Source organism: Trematomus bernacchii, unplaced genomic scaffold (genome assembly GCF_902827165.1).
Source record: "Trematomus bernacchii unplaced genomic scaffold, fTreBer1.1, whole genome shotgun sequence".
Lineage (NCBI taxonomy): Eukaryota > Metazoa > Chordata > Actinopteri > Perciformes > Nototheniidae > Trematomus > Trematomus bernacchii.
In genome coordinates this window covers 3,195,563-3,213,199 of record NW_022987609.1, presented here as the reverse complement: position 1 = coordinate 3,213,199, position 17,637 = coordinate 3,195,563, and the positions used below count along the sequence as shown (strand labels likewise).

Genomic DNA, 17,637 nt, shown 5'->3' with positions numbered 1-17,637 from the left:
TCCTCTTCCGTGTCGCATGTGAAACTAAAAGACAACGTTTACTTACAAACAATTAAGTCACGTAACAAAGGTCCTTATTTTGAGCCAAATCATGGTCTTTCCTAAACCTAACCAAGTTGTAAGAATGTTGTTTTGTTTGAAATGACAATGCTTACTATGTGTTAAAAACTTCAACCATAATGGTGACAGAATTATGTTTCCTTAAAACTTAATTGAGAATGCAGTTATTATATCAGAACAGTATATTATGGTTTTATATAACAGGTTATTTCACAATTTCTTATTTTAATCATTATCATTTCAATCAACTTTAATCATTCTTAGTAATATCATTATCTTTGCCACACTCCTGTCTTTGTTTTGTCTTTCCATTCTTATAATTGTTCACACTTGTATTTGTATCCCCCCTTTGCCTCCTATGTGTTAACAATGTGTTGGTTTCTCATCTGTGTTCTCACGTGACTTCTAGCTGTACCACAAAATGACATTCAGGGATAAATAAGGTTTACCGTACTTCACATCTATTCCTTTCTTCCTCCAATCACCTCTAAACAAACAGAGAGGGGGCAGATTGGCTTCATAACTCGACGGCTGCAGGGAGAGTCAGGACACGCCGCTCTCAGTAATTGGGGTCAAAAGCCTTGCCCAAGGACACATTGGCATGAAAGAGGATATAATCAGCCGTCACACTGTCATTAATAGACGCCCTGACTAATCACTCCAAAAGATTTGTATGGAATGTGTCAGAGTGTGTTTCCTGGCGGCACCGAGATGTCTCTCAGTGCTCATCTGTTTTTCCTGGTTTGAGTAAGACTATCGTAATGTTGTTTGAAATCCTTGCAAAGACCTCAAATGAACTTTAATTGGTCCTTAAGTTGACCTTTTGTAGCCAATTTGCAACAAAGTGTTTATTTAACAAGGACTGCATAGTTTAAGCTGGTAGTTTGTGTGTTTGAAGCTAACAAAACTGTAAAGGTTATATTGATGACCATTTATTTTGCCATTCATGTCGCTTTAAACACCCTAACATCCTAAACTAGGATCACACGAGTTAGGGTTTAGGATAACATACACTTAACATTGTTATTCATAAAAAGAACCTAAATAATATAATCAATAACAAATATGCACCACCAGAAAACACGAAATAGGATAACTACTAGTCATTACAATATAAAACAAATGTCATAAAGCAGTGCAGACTATGGCTCTGCAGTGTAATGGTTTAAAGGTCACTTCCTCTGCCCGAACTGATTTAGAACAAACCACCTTATGCACGAATAAATGCACAAAGGCAGGTTGCGTGGGTATAGGGATTGTATTTGATTTAACCCAGAGTTATTGAAAGGGAAATGAGCGGAGGGAAAACAAACAGGATTCACATTCATAAATAATGTCAGACAAACAGAAAGAAGGACAACTCCAACCTCACGTAAAAACTGTGTATCTATGTATTTTAAATCGTGGTTTATAATGTAGATGTGTATGATACGGTAATAAACCTTAGTGTTACTACCCTTGTCGTTATCCAATATTTCATGTTATTGTTGTATTTTCTTTGCTTTTATAAAACAAAATGGTGCAGGATGCAAATAATATTTAATGTTATTACAGAATCAAATATGCTAATAGTATGTCATTATTGTTACAACATTCCTGCCACGCATCTATGATGTTGTGGTATATTTTGAATGAGTTAGTTGTTGTAAAAGTCGTATTACATACAGTATGATAAGGTAATGTCACTCGTGTCATTACTTTGATTATGATGGTGATGATCTGTATTCATCTGTGTATAAGCATAGGAATTAAACCTTTTATTTATTTTTTAGATGAAGAGACTTACCAGAGACTGGAAATATGCACTTATTTTCTGTTTTATTTGTGTCTTTATCAGTACTCTCTCTTAGCTGTAAAATGCAATACAAATATCCCCTCTGTGTGACAAATAAAGGGATTCTGATTCTGTGCGCCGAGGCAATTATATGCCGACACTATTTCTCTGCAACACCCTTACTGCCTCTTCATTTCATTAAATGCCTGCAGCCATTGGAAGGCAGAAGAACACACGTGTTGATACATATGACAGTGATGTGCCGCACCCAGGCTCCCGGTTATTTTTACACGGCTTAAGTGCGTGTTATTTGATTAAATCATGTCCAAATGACACCAGGCTGCTTTTGCGCTGCTGAACATACATGAACCTTAAATAGCAGTTGCTCTTGGAGACACCACCGTGCACCCAACACCTACAGCTTTGCATTAATTGTTTTGCTTGCATCATGTGGCACGTGTTCTCCGAGCAGAATCTGTGTTGTTTCTAGAGGTCCTTGGGAGCCCTCTCAAACCATTAGCTTTAAATGGTCAATTCCTTAATATAAGTGTTTCTGACTGAATTGACTGCACATACTGTATAATGGTTTATGAGAGAGTAATGGTGTGTGAAGCAATAATGAGAGAGACATTTGTATTCATTGGATCTGATCCTGCATTCTACAGGGTTTATAAAAACGGAGTCTCATAGTTTTATGTTTGTATTATCCGCAGAGAGATGAGACATTGAAGAGAAATTGTCTCAATATAAATTCCATCCATAAAATGTGATGGAAGAAACCGTAACAAAATTGCAACTGAGAAATATAAATTATAGTGTGTGTGTGTGTGAAAGAATGTTGTGCCCTCTCCCCTTCTGACATAACCTGATTAAACTTTTATGAAAAGTGCTGTATAGCCCAAAGGTAGACACCCACACAGACACACACACACACACACACACACACTCAGAATACAGAGAGCGGTTCATACAGTCACACACATGCAGTTGCTACAGTCCATTTGTCCGCTAATAGTGCAGTATATGAAACCAGACATTTTATTCAATTAGTGGAACACAACCCTAAGGCTCAATAAATTCTTGAATTCTCAAGAGACACTCGTCAACCATAAAGTCTAAAACATGGTAGCAGAAAATCGAAGCAGTCATCAGCACAAAATGATCCTTACCCTTAACAGGTAGAGAAGGCAGGATCACATGTCAGCCTCATTAACTCTGGTCGGAGTAGCCCGCTAGGCTCTGGTTTTTAAAAATCGTTCATGAAGTTGGTCATTTCTTGTCATTCACACTTTACAGAAGACAAGAAATGTTTTACACTCATTTAAGTCATTGAATAGTTTGTATTCAGTATCAACCAACTCAGACAGCTTAAATCCTAGTGGTCTGTGAAATACACCGAAAGATAATATAATTATTTGTGAGCTGTTGCTGTGAGGCATATTTAAGCCTGGGTAGTATGAAAATGTCTTCAGTGAAACCTGTGGTTAACTATAAAGAAGCGAGTGTACTGTTAAGCTGTGAGTCGGGAGAATAAGCTGGGCAGTGCCTGCAAAGACTCATCTAGAGCTGCAACGTTTTCATGCAACAGGAGGTGAACAACTGCAAACACAGCTCATACAGTATGAGCCCAGCTAAGTGAGCAATTTATCAGCCAGGAGCTAAAGGAGCTAACACACATGGAAGCCTCAGAAATACACTTTATATGTGGATAAGCTTTAGTACAAACAACGTGCGTCAGGCTTGTTGTGAACAAGTCTTGCGTCCTTGAAAACATTTTATAGAAATGTTCTTTCTTGTTTATCTTTCCCTCTGTCCTTAGCCTTTTTATTTGCCATTGAAAAAAACTTTCTTTTGTCAATGTCTGAGAAAAAACGTTAAATGATAATTGTCCTTGTCCTCAGCAGGGAAGAAGACATCTTAGAAACGAAAAGAATAGTCAGTTCAGATACCTGGAAAGAGCCACAGTGCTATACAGACTAGAAGTAACACTTACGGTTCATGAGTACACAAATAATTGAAGCAATGAAAAGTCCCTGAAAAGAGAAGACATTATGTGAAAATGGAGGTACAGTACAGAGATAAAATAAAACACTGATGAACAGAAGCTCAAGCAAAATGAACTAAAAGAGAAAATGACAGGTCTGTACCAGAAGTGAGAAAAGTAGGGAAAATAAAAAGATTAGAAGAGCACTGACAGCGGGAGAAAAATGTGCGATGCTGGAGGAAAAGAACGAATGAGGAGTAGGCAAAAACGCAACAGAGGAAAGAAGTGAGAAATGAAAATAACGAAAGCAGAGGTGGAGAATCAGCAACTGTGAAATGGAAACCAGGATGAGACAGACTTCTTGTTACTGTATATATGAAAGAAGAAGAAAAAAAAGTATGGAGGGAACTGATGACAGAAATATGAAGGAAAAAAGTGTTGAGAAGAGAAACAGTGGATAGGGACAAGTTCACATAAAAAGAAATATCTGGAGAATGCTTCCTGTTTTGAAACTAAGCTTCTATTCACAAACTACCATACTGTTCTTTTAGTACTAGTACAATGTATACAAATATTTAATATTTTGTTAAAAAACACAATAGTCACATGCAGTATGCCATAAATATTGGGGATTCCTACAGCATTCCATTGCATTTTACGGTATGCAAGTAAGCAAATAAACGTGCTTCACTGGCTATTCAATAGTTTGTGCTGTTAATATAAAGGCAGAAGGGTCTAGTAAGGTATGTGGATTGGAATGCAACAATGTTTTTGGTTCACATACATATATTGTAAATCCAAATCCAAAGAGGGGTTTGGTACGCAGGGATGGTTGGGGGTTGTATTGCATACCAGAAATGCCATGTATTAAAGGTGGGGTAGGTAATTTTGGAGAAACCAGCTCGAGTGCGCTAGAATTTGAAAATACACAGCTGGAAAAAATCTGCCACTTCCTTACAGAGCCCCTCCTCCAACACACACGAACGCGCACATGACCAATGAGGGCACGAGATAAGTTTGTGCTCAGATGGAAGGCTGACAGGCAGGTAGGCCATCCAGTTATTTTAGCCAGGCCGGCTAAAATGATTGGTCGTGCTTTTTACAGTATTAAGGCTTCCACAGATGACATTTTTTTATGGATTTTTTGTCAAAGCACTTAAGATATTTATTGCTATCGGGATGTTAAGAGCATTCCATGGAATATAACAAAAAGTGTATCTCGAGCCGGTTTCTCAAACTTACCTACCCCACCTTTAATGTATGAATGTGGTCTATTTACAGTTTACTTGTTGGCTGGGTCACAGGCAAAAAGACCAACCTGGTGACGTCAAGAGTCTCAGAGGTAGAACCTGTCCAAAGTCCTCCACAGGAAAACACTAGAGAAAGCAGCAATAATGACTACAGTGCAAACAGAATTTGACTTTTTAATTTGGACAAATTAACTCGAACTATAAAGAAAGTAAAGTATGATGAATGCATTTAAGACCATAGTGGAGAGCACCTGAGCCAATCATTCATTATCGTAGAAACAGCTTCAATGCTTCTTCCAATATGATAAAGAGGCTTTGTGGCCAATAAACCTTGTATAATGAAGGTTAACCTGGACTAATCGTGAATACTAATTCATTGCGTGCTTTAAAAAATAAGGTAACCCTTGTTTGCGTGAAAATGGACGGAAGGAAAACGTCAGGCATTGACATTTCAAAAGGGGAGATATTTCAGAACAGCCATTGATTGACTGTCGCTAACAGCTATCCAGTGATTGCTGCCTGACCTTTTCGAGCGCTTCGTCCAGCGATGCAGGGAAGCTTTAATGGAACCGCAATAAATCCCATCCCTGAGATTTCTATCTATAAGCTCCTCTGAGAGATGAGAGCAGAGGTAATCAATGTCTCTTGTCAAATTACTGATAATCTTGTGCACCTATGGAAGTATTACCAGGAAATCCCATGTTTCTTTTTATAATGTGTGTGCATTAATGCAGCAGGCCATCTGGGTAAACTAGAGAAAGTGAATTGAATTAGTGCGCTGTTTTTGTTCATTTATTGACTATCTAAATGTCATCAGAAAACCCCCAGTATAGGAAGCCTGTTTTAGTCCTGGACAAGTAAAGGTGATTTTTATTTTTTCTGAATCTGAGCCCCAAACATCCAAAGAGATTTAGAACATCCTTGTTAAGTGTGTTATGATCATGATGTAGCTGTTAGAAGCTGGATCTGTAGATATGTAGGTCTTTATGCTGTGGTTTGTATCAGTGTACTGAAGAGCTGTCAGCCTTTCTCAAATAAATCCGGTGTCCGTAAGGCTGCCTGTCAAAAGATGTCAGCAGCTTGTGAAGAATAGAGGGAGAGAGACTGAGAGAGGGCAGTTTCCTCAAGATTAACTCAGGTGAAAAGGGAGAAATGAGAAGATGATCTATAGCAGGGGTGTCCACACTACGGCCCGGGGGCCAAATGCGGCCTGCGGACCATTTTGAATCGGCGCTCAGCAAATTCAAAAAGTATAATGAAATATGGCCCACAAATGTAACATCTGCTATTTTACTTCTTAAATATATATGTTCAGATATATAACACAGTATTCATGTGTTAGTAAGCCCAATTTCAGTCAATTAAAGTTGAAAACATTTTCTAACAAATCTTAGTTGATAAGAAAAAAGCCCAATAATACATTTACATAACAACATTGAATACCCTTCTGTTTCCTCTTATTATGAGCAATCTGAGCCTCCTGTTTTAAGGAATGAGCTGCCAACACAATAAATGAAACCCTACGGAGAGCTGTGTGTGTATTTCATCAATATCAACCATAATTGACCTACATTTGATAGATTTTTCTAACTTATAACTTATGAGGCAATAAACCTCTAGTGAGCGGTGTTTGTTTGGACACCCCTGATCTATAGTAATGTTAGAGGAACATTTTTCATCACACCGGAAAACAATTCTGTTGGATTGATTAATAATGGAGCGTACTAAAGTCACAAGTAGTAGGGCAAAGGTTAGGGTTATGCTTTACCAAAAAACAATACCAGTCGATCGATTGAAATCGGAGCAGCAGCCATACTTTTCTTAGTTTTTGCTGATTAGTTGTCAATACACTGTGACGTACACAGCCCTGAATGGATTTTGCCCCTGAATTTGGAGATGGTTACCATGGTTGCAGGTCCACTTGACCCTCCCTGAGGAAGGCTTATTCACCTTCAGGGATAAATACCATTATTATATACGTAGGTGTTGTTGACATTAGGTTTAAGACCTTCATTTCCGCCAGAGAGCCATTCTTATAAAACACGTACACTTCACAGCCCTATCAGGCAGGTAAGAACTGTTCCTGTCCTTTCACCAGGGCTTTTACTGTGTTTTTTATCAACGGCTGGATCATGGCAGTAATGGAGCCGCGGATACAGCTTCCATTTATACAGGACACACACACACACGATAAATCACACACACTCATTGCCCTGCAAGGTGCATCCCCCAAATGGAATAATATCAACCGTTTGTTTTAACAGTTACAATTTATATCTGTTTGATCTTGCTTTATCTCAACTATTTATGCAGTGTGTGTGTGTGTGTGTGTGTGTGTGTTTGTTTATTTTGTTTGTACTTCTTGCCTTATCGTCCCATTGCAAACACAGTATAAGGATTTCATTCAAAGACAAGACACTCCATTTATGTTTCTTTTATAGCCACAGACACTACATCATAAGTATGATAAGCTTCTTGTGACTTAAGTGGAAGAAAAATAAGGCAAAACAAACCGCTTGATTTATAGCATAATGCTTCAGAAATATGAAAACTTTCACTGCTAAACATATACTTTGCATAATAGTAATGTTTTAGGTTGAACGTATTTAAAGTTCTTGAGGGTTTTTAAAACTTCACTAATTCACAAAAAGCATAGTTGTTAGTGCAGAGGAAATATTATAATCAGTCACAAGAAGGCACACAGAGAGTGGTTGAAGGGTTCCTCTGCCACACCTTTAAGCCTCAGGGCTTGACTTGGCCTTACAAACAGCATCTGGCTTTGAAAAAAATACTTAAATCTCTGCTCACTACATAAAACGTGTTAAACATGATATTCATCTAATGGCAAAAAACCCAGAAACAGATCACATATATAATCACAAATATAATCAATGGCTGTTTAGACTTTTTGTTGATTCTCTGAAAAATTGATTGTCAAAAAATTATAATGTAGAGCATGTTTTTTCTTTCTTTTCATCCCTCTGTGTTTCATCAGGCTGTCTGCTTTTGTTTAACTAGGCTGACATAGCAAGAAAGTATTAACCCTCCTATTGTCTTCGTTCCCCCCCCCTTACTTTGGTGTTCGCGGTCAAATTTGACCGGTCCTGTTTTAACTGCTATTACATTAACACACAAAACATTAATCACCACCAAATGTCATTTAACACTCTTTCAAACTGTACATATTGTATCAGACTACTGGTATACATGAACAACTGCAGTAAATAATATACAAAGAATAGACACTGAACATGTATTGCGTGTGCCAGGTGTGATCCATGTGGGGGGATGGGCACATAAGAGCGGGAAATGCGTCAAATTGTTCTGTGTGTGTGTGTGTGTGTGTGTGTGTGTGTGTGTGTGTGTGTGTGTGTGTGTGTGTGTGTGTGTGTGTGTGTGTGTGTGTGTGTGTGTGTGTGTGTGTGTGTGTGTGTGTGTGTGTGTGTGTGTGTGTGTGTGTGTGTGTGTGTGTGTGTGTGTGTGTGTGTGTGTGTGTGTGTGTGTGTGCCAGGTGTGATTCACATGGGCGGATTGGGCACATAAGGGGGGGGGACACATCTAGAGTATGTGTGTGTGGGTGTGTGTGTGTGTTTTATCTGATCCAGATGGTTACTAATTCCTTTTCTTTATGGCGGTCTTGTTTGACCGGGAACACCATGGGTGTTACAAAGTTGACTAAATCATCCAAAATTCAATGAAAGTGGTGATCAGCAATTGTATATGTTCAAATGTCTACTGTGAAGGATATCATAAAGCCTTAATGCAATCGAATGTAAAACAAAAAAGTTATGATTGATGAAAGTAGTAAATCGGTCAGATTTGACCCGAAGACAACAGGAGGGTTAAACTGCTGCTGTATGCAGTTCAAAACTTTAAACAACTTAAGATCCAAATGTCAGATTTTCAGCAAGTGCAAAAATAACTGTGTATATAATTCTAAAATTGTTCTTTTATCAAAACATAAGAGAAGGTTTCACAGAATGTTCTCTAGGCGCACAAAAGGAAAATGCAGGGCTCCTCAAATAAACTGCTCAAAGATGTATCCAGAGTAACTTTAATGCGACAACACACACTTTCTACAGTTTACCTTGCCATAACAACAATGTCAATAATAGACAATAACTCTACATTAAAACCACATTTATCCGATTACAGGATCGCTGTGAATGATCTCCACCCACACTGTATATTTAACATAACTAATAGTTTGTTAATCAATGGAAAACATATACACATTACACATCATGACTTGTTGTATTTGTACTACAAGGTATGATCTGGGTGTCCTCTCTGGTTTTGGACCTTCCTTGCAGCATGGCTCTTCGGACAGCATTGTCTGTTTCAACGTCTGTCCATCTGTCCACCACTAAAGTTCCAATCTAAAATATCTTAAGGGAAAGAATGTATGCGCTGTTAACAAATATTTTGTATTACTTATGTTAAAAACTTTAATAGTTTTCATCCAGAGCGCCCATCACAAGACAATCTCAAGTTATCCAATACTGCAGTGACAGTGAGGATTTATGAATTGTACGTTTTCATCATTTTCCAGAAGACTTATCAACCAATCTGTAAACAAACCCTCTGATCAGCAGGTCAGCGTCTGGAAATGAAGCCGTTCACAGAGTTTGTTTTCTCTAGCCGTCGCTCACTGCTCTTCAGGCGTCATTATTTTGTTTTCACTTCAATTTGTTATTCATTGCTTACTGCATGATAAGAGCATTTTCCTCTGGTGTCAATCCCAATAGCTGATTTTCACTTGGGCAAACAAGTTGTTTTGATTCAGTTGATCAGCAGGACTAGGATAATGTTCTCCGTTGGGTTTTAAGATGGAAACACAGTGTGATTTAGTTCTCCTGTCAAACAGTTTTTGACATCAAAGTCAAGTCAACTTTTTTGTCAATATACTGTTTGTGTGATACATCGAAATGCTGTTTCTCACAAGCCCGAGGAATAAAATAAAAAAAACTATACTGTACATACATTTATATATACATACATACATACATACATACATACATACACACATACATACATACATACACACATGCATACATACACACATACATACATACATACATACATACATACATACATACATACATACATACATACATACATACATACACACACACATACATACATACATACATACATACATACATACATACATACATGTACACCCACTCATGTAAATATATACCGTACATACACATACATAATCAAACATAGAAACATATATACATATGCACAATTAAGATGCATAAATAAAAGGCACAACTGTCAATATATCCAAAATAACAGTCACTTCAAAACGGGTGAGGTAACATTAAAACAGTAAAAATATGTACAGTAGTGCAAATGACTATATCTTTGTCGCTTCTTTCACAATTACTTGTTTAAAAAAAAAAGAAAGTTAAATTATATATTTTGCTGTTATGGCCTACTTATAACATATTGTTCAAAAAATATTTATTTTACCTTTCACTGCATACTGTAATCTGAAAACTATACTCTTATAAATCTTTATTTTATTGTATGTGCTTCTTGTTATCTCTCTACGGTCCACATTTGTATTTCTGTCTTCCTTCTCCCACCTTGTTTATTTATTCTGCCACACTTCTGTTTCCATTTTTACCTCTGTCATCACATCCTACTCTAGATGCATACTTGTTTTATTTTCCTCAATTATCTGTGCCTGCCTGCTATTATTAGTATCACTGCTAAATGTGCATAAGCAATTTGCATTATAAATGAACAATTGTTATTCAAATATTCATCCACATTGTTCTCCGTAACAATAAACAGAGGTTTAATTGCGTAATATGTAAACGAAGGTTTAGTTATTAAAATTCCGCTTCGGTAAGATTAGAAGATTGATATCAATATCCGCTTTGTGCAATCAGACTGGTTGAGCCTAGCTTATCGCACAGACTGGAAGTAAGAAAGTGAAGTTAAAGAAAGAAATTAGACCATTCAGCTTCTAATAAACTAGATCCCCAGTGCATCCATGAGTCACCAGAGCTTTGAGGAAGGATTGTAGTTAATGAAAGCTTGTGTTACTGCTCATATGATTGACACATCATTGTCTCTGCTTCCACTCTTTATGCTGCCTTAGGCCAAATACATCCTAACCCTACCTTGTTGCTACTAGGCCTGACTTACCAATTATTCTTTTTTCTTTCATCTCTTTTATCTAGCCATTGAGTGCATCGTGGTTTTGCCTGAATCAAAGACTCACTGGAATCCTGTCTTCGGCACCTGCGTTTTCCTCTTCTCCTTCCTCATCCCTGTGGCTATCATCAGCATCTGCTACAGTCTGATGGTTAAGCGCCTGCGCAACGTCCGCATCCTGTCCGGCTCCAAGGAGAAGGATCGCAACCTGCGGCGCATCACCAGGATGGTGCTGGTGGTGGTGGCGGCATTTGTGGTCTGCTGGACCCCAATCCAGATCATGGTCCTGGCTCAGACTCTGGGCTTCAACCTGAGCAGCCTGTTCACGCTGGTGCTGATGCACTTCTGCATCGCGCTGGGCTACGTCAACAGCAGCTTGAATCCTGTGCTCTATGCCTTCCTGGATGAGAACTTCAAACGCTGCTTCCGTGAGTTCTGCAACCCGTCGCCCTTCCGCCTGGACACCCAGCAGTCGGGCCGGATGAGGAGCATCGCCAGGGAGGTGGCGGCGGCCTACAGTTGCAAAGCTGATGGTAGTGGGCACGGTGGAGGGACATCTAATCCTGCATGACTAGGCGTGGAGCTTCCCTTGGTGGGGGTAGACCCCCAACAAAGGGAAGAGAACCACGGGACAGGGAACTCAAACACAGAATTGACCCAGATTACAGCTCTCTAGCGGCACGAGCCCCCCCGCCCCCCAACTAGAAGACTGGCCTGGGGTGGGGGGGAAGAAGATGAGGAGGAAGGGGTCGAAAGGAAAAGGATTTAGAAATATGGATGGTGATAGTATTAGGGAGAGGGAAATGGGCTACATTGAAAGCTTTCATAGAATGGGTGATGGACGTCTGTGTAGGCGACGGTGCCTGATATGGGGTTAGGGTTAAATAGCCCAAACCATTTTGATTCGTGGATTTTGGAATGAATATGGCCCTAACTCCACTGAAGCGGTAAGTCATTTTGGAATGTAAGAATCAAACTATCTTTAGGTGGACTTAAACACAAAAGGGGTGAAAGTGAAAGTTTGAAAGTGATTGAATCTTTCAACTGAGGCTGGTACCCAGTTGCTGCATCTCTAGAAAGATATCTGACTCAGTACTTGTATATGAGAAGGTAGGTGTTGGGGCTAGACATTTGGAGAGACAATGAAAGCAGCACAGGAAGGAGTGCAGATACCAAGATCTCTGAAACCACCACAGACTGAACACCTGCCAAGGGAAAATAAAGCTTTCATGAAATGTGAAATATGTAATACCCACTTCACTACAGTTTATTATATATTCATCAGTTGATGTTTCAGACAAAATAACTTTAAATGCCCTGTGTACGACGCTGATCCCATTATGGGGTCCCTATTGTGACGGTTCTCTAAAAAAGGGTATGCATAATTTTAAAATGCTGCTGAGCCCTTTTAAGAAATTAGAAGGGCTTACAAAGTATAATGTGATCATACAGCCAGTAGACAGAAGGTTTATTGTAATAGAAGTATATGCTACAAGCCACTATTGAACAATGTTTCCTAAACTGTGTATATGGAACTCATGAATGTTATTTCTTGTTGGAGCAACATTTCTCAGCGGTACTGAAGCTAAATAGCCTGCGAAACCCCGTCCAACAAGTAGAGTTTTTGTGATTCTGGACTTTGTATGATAACCTATGGGGTGTGGGATAATTAGGGTTAAGGGCACAGACTGGTGAAAGAGTTTCCTGGAAAAACAGCAAAAAAAGACAGAAATGTGGAATATCCGGCTGGATGAAATGTGTTGGGACAAGCCTGACCTGGGTTTCCTTCTCCTTATTCTTGCCTGTTTGTGGTGGGTCAACACATGAAAGGTCAAAAAGCCTGTATCCTAGCGTATACAGGGTTCAAAATTAACCATTTCAATTTGCATGTCGGAGTCACACTTTTTAGGACAACCTCTGACCCGCCATACTGTAAGCACTGTATGTAAACATTGAAGCAGTTGCGATGTTGACTGAAGTTTATTTGCATAAATAAAGCAAAGTTTACTTTGTAGCCAGTGAAACTGTAGGGCTCATTAGTTGGAAAAGTCTGGTTCTTATCAATGTATGTACATTTTTCAAAAACATTTCTGATACCCAAACCTAATGATCGATTTGGGAATACATTGGTTACTTGCCAACAACTAAATCTCTGATTGTCCTGATTGAAACATGGCAAATCTCACATAAGGCCATTTTAACGATCAATTGTTAGCATATGATCAGTGTTTAGTAAATGATATAGGCTTACGCTTACAGGTTATATGGAAGGGACTTTTCAGTTTCACCCAAACCACTACATTTTAGACTTTGTGGCAGTTCGGTTATAATATTGCTAACGTTATATGTTTATGGAAAATTAAGTGTTTAAGATATATATATATATAAAAATACACTTTGGGGTACGCTGATTTTCCCAGGTCTGTAGCTGCTGTCAGGATTGGATTGGATTTGGGGTTGCGTTTTGGATTGGTGGTGAACTTAAGGTATTTTGAGGATGTGACATTAACATTGGGCGGGTTTGGGTAGGGGTGCTATCGTTGAGTCATTTTGACTCCCAGCGCTACAGTTGCAAAGCAGGAGTCGGGTCACAGTGTTCTGACCCCACTCCGAGGGACAAAGGGGCTCTCTCTCTTCTCAGTGTCTTAAAATGGAAATCGACACTGATTTAGAAACCATATGATATTCTTCTTTTCCTGGACAGTTTCGGAAATAACACTAACAGCATTAGACTACATACGGTATGCCAACATCTTATAGGACACTAAGTTGGGCTTAGTATAATTAAATGTAGTAAATATTATTTACTTGTGTTCTTAAAAAGAAATGTCTCCCTCACATAAGTCAACAATTTCAGAAATGCTTGATCGCAGTTGTAGTTCTATTTGTCGTAGTTTTTTGTGCACTCCAGTTTTTACCAAACACTTTAACAGTTCTGTAATGTTTGCATAAAGCATGTAAGGACAAACAATTTCTCCAAACTATTCACACAATTTGCTGGCATTGTACATATGCAGTAACAACAGAGTGTCACCTTTAATATCTTGTACATCCTGTATCTTCAGGATAGTGGCTCATTCAGTAATACTGTTTATCTTTGTTTCAAGGCTAAATATGTACTAAGAATTATTTAAGAAAACAACAATTACACCATTTCACACTTTGGATATTGTTACTGCTCTGACATTGTTGGCTGCAGTTTCAGTGAGGCACTTAGCAGTTAAACTGTCCAGGCTTTAAGAATAACTTGTGGATTCTGTTTTAGGGTTGGTTTCCCCTTTAGTTTTATATTTGTGTCTCTTTATAAAGGCCTAATTTGGTCATTTGGTTTGATAATTATGTACTGTAATTACTTTGAATTCAAACAATATATGTGTGTTCATTTTTTTTCAGATGTATTTGTGAATAGCGAGTTGACACATGTTGCTGTCATGAAGGGTTGTGGTTTGATGTACATTGAATTGTTTAAGTTATGTATGTACAAACCAATTACTTGGTGCCGTTACACTTTGCAGCACATATAAATCTTTTTTTTGTCTTCTTTTATCTGAGAGGAACAATTCTATGAACTTACATTGCCTTAACTATCAAGTGAAGTCTGTTAACTGAAGCTCGCTCTCCGGCTGGATGAAATGTGTTTTTACTGGTGCTTCGCTGTTAGTTTATACTAGTCCAGACCTGTATTCATAAAGCCTTTGAGGACAGAGCTTCTACACCAGAAAAATATCTATTTTGAGTTTGTATTTCTTGAAAAAGCGGTCTTGAGCCTTAATATAAGGGTTTAACTGCATTATTCATGACTACCGATTGCTAACATATCAGAGGTTGTGTATTTAACACAGTTGGCATTTTAGAGAATTGGGCATTTATCTTCTTACTTATTGTTACTTACAGGATGCTGCCTGAAACAGTAACACAGACCTGCTAAAATGCTAATTGAGATGATGGACATGTAAACCCCCTAAATTGCACATCATCAGCAGTGGGATGGGAATCAGTGGGTTATTTGAGTTTAAAGAATCAGGTATAGTAGAGAATCTTTAATTATTTAAAGGTCCCCTATTATACTGTTTTTCATCAATATATTATAGGTCTCAGATATATACAGAACATGTCTCTGAAGTGTTTGGCTCCAAATACCAAACAGATCATTGCAGCATCCCATAATCCCCTCTGTTTCAGCCCTGTTTCAAAAGTGCTGATTCTCTGTCTGTTACTTTAGATGAAAATAAGGAGCCACTCCTGGATCTGGACAAAAAGTGAGCAAATATTTTTTCCTGAAACTTTCATAATCTCTTTACACAGAGGGGACACATGTTTATGTATAAAAGACAGGAACAAGTGGATTTTGCATAATAGGTGACCTTGAAAATAAAAAAAAGTCCAAAATAGTCTGTCCATAATAGGCACTTCTATAACACATAAAGTGTCATACATTCTTGAAGCTATATGTTTTTTGCCACACCCCTGGTATCATTGATGAATAAGTCTGGTTGTACTGTTTTGAGATGGCTTTATGAATACTGGTCATCTTTTGTTCAACATAGCAGACTCTGTGTAGGAAAAATATCCGGAGCACCAAGGACACTGTCTTCGACGTGATTAACCTTTATGAAGACGTGCTATAACGCAGCTCTGAGGCTCTTTGTTGTCACTGTTAAAACTGAAGATGCTACCATATTTTGTATTACTGTTTGATGTTTTTTGTAGCACAAAACTACATAAAGAGGACTCCAAGGGGGCAAAAATATTTCTGTTTAACAATGCAAAGTGCATTATACCGTCTGTTAGCTCTGTATACAAATTATGTTTAATATTACACTTATGTGAAACTATAAAACATGGTTCTGATCATCATTTAAAGTCTGACCTCTTTCTCTTGTCATTCTTGGTGTATAAATGAAAACTTTTTCTCGCCAACCGTAATGGTACGTATTGTTACCTCTGTGCATCTGATCGCAGGGAGATATTCCTTTCATTCGTTTACCTTTTACAGACCACATGAATGTCAAATTAAAAACCTGTTGAAAATCCAAATCTAGGAAGAAAAAACAAACAATGTTGATGTTGTTGTTATTAATATTATTGCTATCAAAAGAGAAAAACAGTATCGCATTAGTGTTTTTTGCTGTGCGGAGACTGTCTGGTATGTATCTATGTATTACTTGTGGACCGCATTTTGCTCGCTGCCTGAGTTATGAAATGAAACAGTTCTTAAGGCTTAAAAATGAATTACATTTTTGCTTTTGTTGCTTAAAAGGCCCCACTTTTAAACTTCCCTTCACCTTCAACTATAAATCCACACACAATTGAGCTGTGATCAAAAACGTGAAGTAGTTTTTTACACTTCTTATCTCACGCTGGGGTTGGGACTAGGTCAGAGTATCGGTTAAATGCTTAAAATGTGAAGAACATGTCAATGTCAAATGAACTGATGCTGTCTAGTCAAAATTCGCTGATAGTGGGATTTAAAAAATGGTTGGGGATTTGTTGGGGTCAGGTGACAGAGCTGTTTGTATCACATGACTCTGGCTGAAGCTACATAAAATGACTTGTTCCGGTTCTGCAAATCGCAGACTGAACTACCATGCTAGCTGGCTTGTTGTCGATGCATAGAGACTTTTTGCTGAAGCTTGAATTTTAAATTGTATATTTTTCTCTGCATATGAAATGAAAATAAAATAAATGATGGCCATGTTGTGTATGACTCATTGATCTATTATCCTGACTGTTTGTCGTATGGACTCTATCGTTTTTCTAATAGATGTTGGTGTAAGTAACACACTTCATTTTATTTTATTTTTACATTATTATTCTCGCATATATTACCATTTTCCTTATGTTTAGGTACAGGTACAATATGTCTGTATTCAACAATAGGGACACAAATGATCATATCTTTACAAATACGCTTTTACTATTAAATTGTTTGGTTATTCCATCAAGTATTCTTAGTTTTACTTTGAGTATACCTTGTAGGAAAGTTTGGCGTAGTGGTTTCTTTGTGTTGTTTGACAATTCCTTTGTAATTAATTGTCAAGACAATGAGCTGTCACACACATGTCCCAGTGGACAAGGACAAAGAATGAACAGCTCACTGGAGGAGGAAGTGCACAAGTTTATGTGGGAGATGAAATCAATCAAACCTGTTGCCAGTTATTGTCAGCATCTATTCAATCAAAACAAAGACAAAGGTTTGACTCATTTTCCAAAAGGTATACATGCTTAGACCCTGCTGTATGTAACTAAGATTGATCGTTGATGTGTATCTACGATGGAGAATCGTTTGCTGACAGTGCGTACCGCACCAACACACAACAACAACAACTGTTTTTCACTCTGAAATAGTGCTGATCCAACATTGTTGTTTTGACACATAACTCACATTTGATCTA

At 38.1% G+C, this 17,637-nt stretch overlaps 1 protein-coding gene across 1 annotated transcript in view; it reads left to right on the top strand.

The window, feature by feature from the left end:
- Window positions 1–16,951, top strand: part of oprl1 (opiate receptor-like 1) — a 77,708-nt gene extending 60,757 nt beyond the window's left edge. Inside the window, exon 6 of the mRNA XM_034131939.1 lies at window positions 11,269–16,951. Within this exon, the coding sequence (XP_033987830.1) occupies window positions 11,269–11,813 (545 nt within the window). The 3' untranslated portion in view covers window positions 11,814–16,951. The remainder of the gene's footprint in view (window positions 1–11,268) is intronic.
- Window positions 16,952–17,637: the final 686 nt, after the last annotated feature.